The sequence below is a fragment of the Sinocyclocheilus anshuiensis genome, unplaced genomic scaffold, assembly GCF_001515605.1.
Source record: "Sinocyclocheilus anshuiensis isolate Anshui unplaced genomic scaffold, SAMN03320099.WGS_v1.1 scaffold1394, whole genome shotgun sequence".
Lineage (NCBI taxonomy): Eukaryota > Metazoa > Chordata > Actinopteri > Cypriniformes > Cyprinidae > Sinocyclocheilus > Sinocyclocheilus anshuiensis.
In genome coordinates, this window is record NW_015558696.1 from 353,446 (window position 1) to 356,961 (window position 3,516).

Sequence of the window (3,516 nt, forward strand, 5' to 3'; positions counted from 1 at the left end):
TACATTTTATTTTTCAGGATTCACAGATTAATAGAAAATTCAAAAGAACAGCATTTATTTGAAGTAGAAAACTTTTGTAACATTATAAATGTCTTTACTGACACTTTTGATCAATATAATGTGTCCTTGATGAAAAACTAGTCATTTCTCTCCAAAAAAATAATCTTACTGACCCCAAACTTTTGAACAATAATTGGTCAAGAACGAATATAGCAATTCTGTCTGTTTCAGAAAGCAAATAAATACACAAGAGCAGCGGGTCATTCGCGTGTGTGTGTGTGTGTGTGTGTGTGTGTGTGTGTGTGTGTTTAACAAAACCAACACAAAATTCACGTTTTGTAATGACTCCTGATGGCACTAATGTGTGTTTCTGCTCAAACTCGAAACACAGAGACCTTTCATAAACGACAATCATCGTGTGACATTTAGTCTCAGATAACTTTAATTAAATAATCTATTGTACAATTCATCACCTATAGTCTTTCAGACTGTATGATCTATACTATTTACAAAAAAAATATTTTACATGAAAAACATTTGTTACAAAGAAGTCAAAGTAAATGTGTTTGTCCTGAAGGGGAATCAATCCGGCGCGGCACTGGAGCATCATCAGACGTCTCTGCAGGTTTCCACGTTAAATCTCAGTGTCTCTTTATGATCTCAACTGTTTCTCCCGGAGGACAGTGAGGTTAAATAGACATTCATTGCCCCAAAAGACACCAGTAATCTCACACGTGTCTCAAAAAAGTCAATAAACTCGATAATGTCTCAAATATGATCTCAGTCAATTCTCTTCAAATGAGCCGAGCTGCTCCACATTCAGTTCACAGATTTATACTCCGAACTATTGACTCTTTTGAATCTGTATGTCTCAGGAGAATCATGTGAGACCGAGCTGATCTCCTGAGCTTTGAGTGAGCTTTAATAAACAAGCGGTTCTGTCTGTTTGTAGTCGTAGTTTCGGTCGTTTCGGTCTTTTCATCATTTCTCTGGCACTTTGTTGATGACTTTCTTCTTGCGGATGGACACCAGATCATAGAAGGGGTCTTTAGTGATGCTGGCCCTGTGGAGACACGACACACGCATGTCAGACGAGTCACGTGTGTTCAGACGTGTTCAGTGCGTTCCTACCTGATGGACTCGATCCAGTCGTCTCTCTCCTCGGCTGAAGCGGCGCAGATGGTGTACGACTGATGCTTCCCTTCCACCACACGTCCATCAGTCTCCGTCTTACACGCCTTGATCTTCTGACCCCGGCTGTTGGGGTTATACAGCTCCAAACAATACTGCACACAGGTCAAAGGTCACAGGTTAACCAGTGCTAATGATACCACTCCCTCGCTCTGTTCAAACCCTCACTCTCTACATAGACAGCTGTCTTCTTAGGCAGCATATTAACAACAGTGAGCGATTTGCAGCGACAGCAACTGATTCCAGTACAGTCTGATGTTTGTGTGTTTCTAAACTAAAAACTCAAACTACTAGCTCAAATAGTCAATTTTTAATTAGACTGAACTTTTTTTATCAGTAGTTTTTTTTTTTTTTGTACTGATTCCGTGATTGATTGAGAGTGACGGTTTTCATTTCAAAGTGACGTATTTCATGTCATTTTTCATTTCTAGGTTTTCATGTTACATAAATATATATCACACCCAATTTATTTATACGTACTGACTTTTCACGAGGCTGATATTTATTTATTGCGAGATGTATTCAGTGATTTCGTCATTGTGTTTAATTTCATATTTCATGATTTTTTTTTTTTTTTTCATTTTTAAACGTATTTCAGGTGGCATTTCACGTTACATGAAAAACATACAGCTCATTTATGCTTAAATTTCACTCTACATTTATTTATTCATTGCAACATTCCATGACACATTTAATAAATTTATTATGTATTTATTTATTTAATTTAGTCTGTTAAATCGCACTATTCTCAATGTATTGTATTTATAATCAATATTTATTTACAATAAGGTTCCATTTGCAAATACTTCTAAATCTGAGTTTCTCAATCAACATTTCCTCACGAGAATCTCAACATTTGAAACATTATTAAAATCAGAAGTTGCATCTGGTAATATTATTTAATGGACCTGAACTGACATCAACTAACAGTGGTATTTCTATTAACTAAGGTTAACAACGATTAATAAATGCAATGCAAATGTATATCACTGTTCGTGAACGCGTTAGCTAACATTAACTAAGGGGAATTTATTGTGAAGTGGTACTAATATTTCTTCTCTTGCTTTATTGAGTAATTTGATTCTGTGATTATCCTTCTCCTTTGGCAGCTGGCCAAACTGCAGTGTAATGTATGTGTCCACTGTTTAAAGCAGTTACTCATTGCCGTTGACTAGGTTTAGGTTAGTAGCACAGTCTCACCGGTTTGCGTGGAAACATGACTTCCCTCACGCACAGATTCTCCAGAGGAATGATGCCGCGAGGCTCTTTGTCCTGAACACAAACACACAATCACTCCTGATCTACAACCATGCATGCATTCAGAGAGACGGCTGCTGTTCTTACCGTGGTAAATTCAAAATAATACAGGCAGTTATCAGTCAGAATGAACCAGCGTCTCTTCCACGTCTTCACACGGCCGCCTGCCGACAGATAATGCATAACACTGTCAGATGATCATATTCTTACAGTCTGAGCTTCTATTTGACACAAAGACCATGAACCATGAAAAGTCAAAATTATTTAAATGTCTTAATTATGCTAACAAAATGTGACTTTAAATGTCATAATTATGGGATACTAAGTAAAATTATGACATACTAAGTCATAATTATGAGATAAAAAGTCAAAACCATGACAAAAAGTCACAAGTATGAGATAAACTGTCAAAATGACTTTAAAAGTCGAAATGATGACACTATCGAAATTATGAGACAAAAAGGCAAAAAAGCTTAATTCTAAAAGGACAATTCTATCATAATTTTGATTTTGTTTTAATTCATAAATATAACTTCAGGGCTGTACGTTAACTTTTTTTTCACATAGCACTGGTGCTAGCCCTGAACTTAGTATGCAGTAATTTCGACTTTATCTCATAATTATTAATTTTTGTCATAACTTTGTCATAATTATGACTGTCAATTTAGATTTTTTTAAACTCATAATTATGACTTGGTGTGTCAATTCCAACTTTTTATTTCATAATGACTTAGTATGTCAATTTCAACTTTTAAAGTCATAATGTTTACTTTTTTTGATCTCATAAAAATTCGACTTTATCTCATAATGACTTAAAGTCCACACCAGTTCCTCCAGAGTTCAACATCTGTTTTTAGAGATTTTGCTTCAAACCCACACTTCCCTTTTCAGCAGAATGACTAAAGAAAGACTAAAACCCTCAATGCAAAATCAGATAAACTATTACTCTGGTTAAGCTTTGGTCACCTACGATATTAGATGAGATTAGATGTCAAAAGTGAGAGTAAAGACATTTATAATGTTACAAAAGATTTCTATTTCAAATAAATGCTGTTCTTTTGAACTTTC

At 35.3% G+C, this 3,516-nt stretch overlaps 1 protein-coding gene across 1 annotated transcript; it reads right to left on the reverse strand.

Moving 5' to 3' along the window:
* Window positions 1-296: 296 nt before the first annotated feature.
* LOC107681413 (cytohesin-4-like) lies at window positions 297-2,631 on the reverse strand. Its single transcript, XM_016477709.1, has 4 exons — window positions 2,536-2,631; window positions 2,392-2,463; window positions 1,132-1,286; window positions 297-1,063 (listed from the first exon to the last, which is right to left on the reverse strand). Exons 1-4 carry the CDS (start codon window positions 2,629-2,631, stop codon window positions 982-984), a joined length of 405 nt encoding a protein of 134 aa, XP_016333195.1. The 3' UTR covers window positions 297-981.
* Between the last annotated feature and the right edge of the window lie 885 nt (window positions 2,632-3,516).

Coding starts and splice junctions, on each gene's coding strand:
- LOC107681413 (XM_016477709.1), bottom strand. CDS start 2,631: ATGCATTATCTGTCGGCAGGCGGCCGTGTGAAGACGTGGAAGAGACGC. Junction 1,287..2,391: donor TCATGTTTCCACGCAAACCG/GTGAGACTGTGC, acceptor ACCTGTGTGCAG/TATTGTTTGGAGCTGTATAA. Junction 1,064..1,131: donor GACTGGATCGAGTCCATCAG/GTAGGAACGCAC, acceptor GTGTCTCCACAG/GGCCAGCATCACTAAAGACC.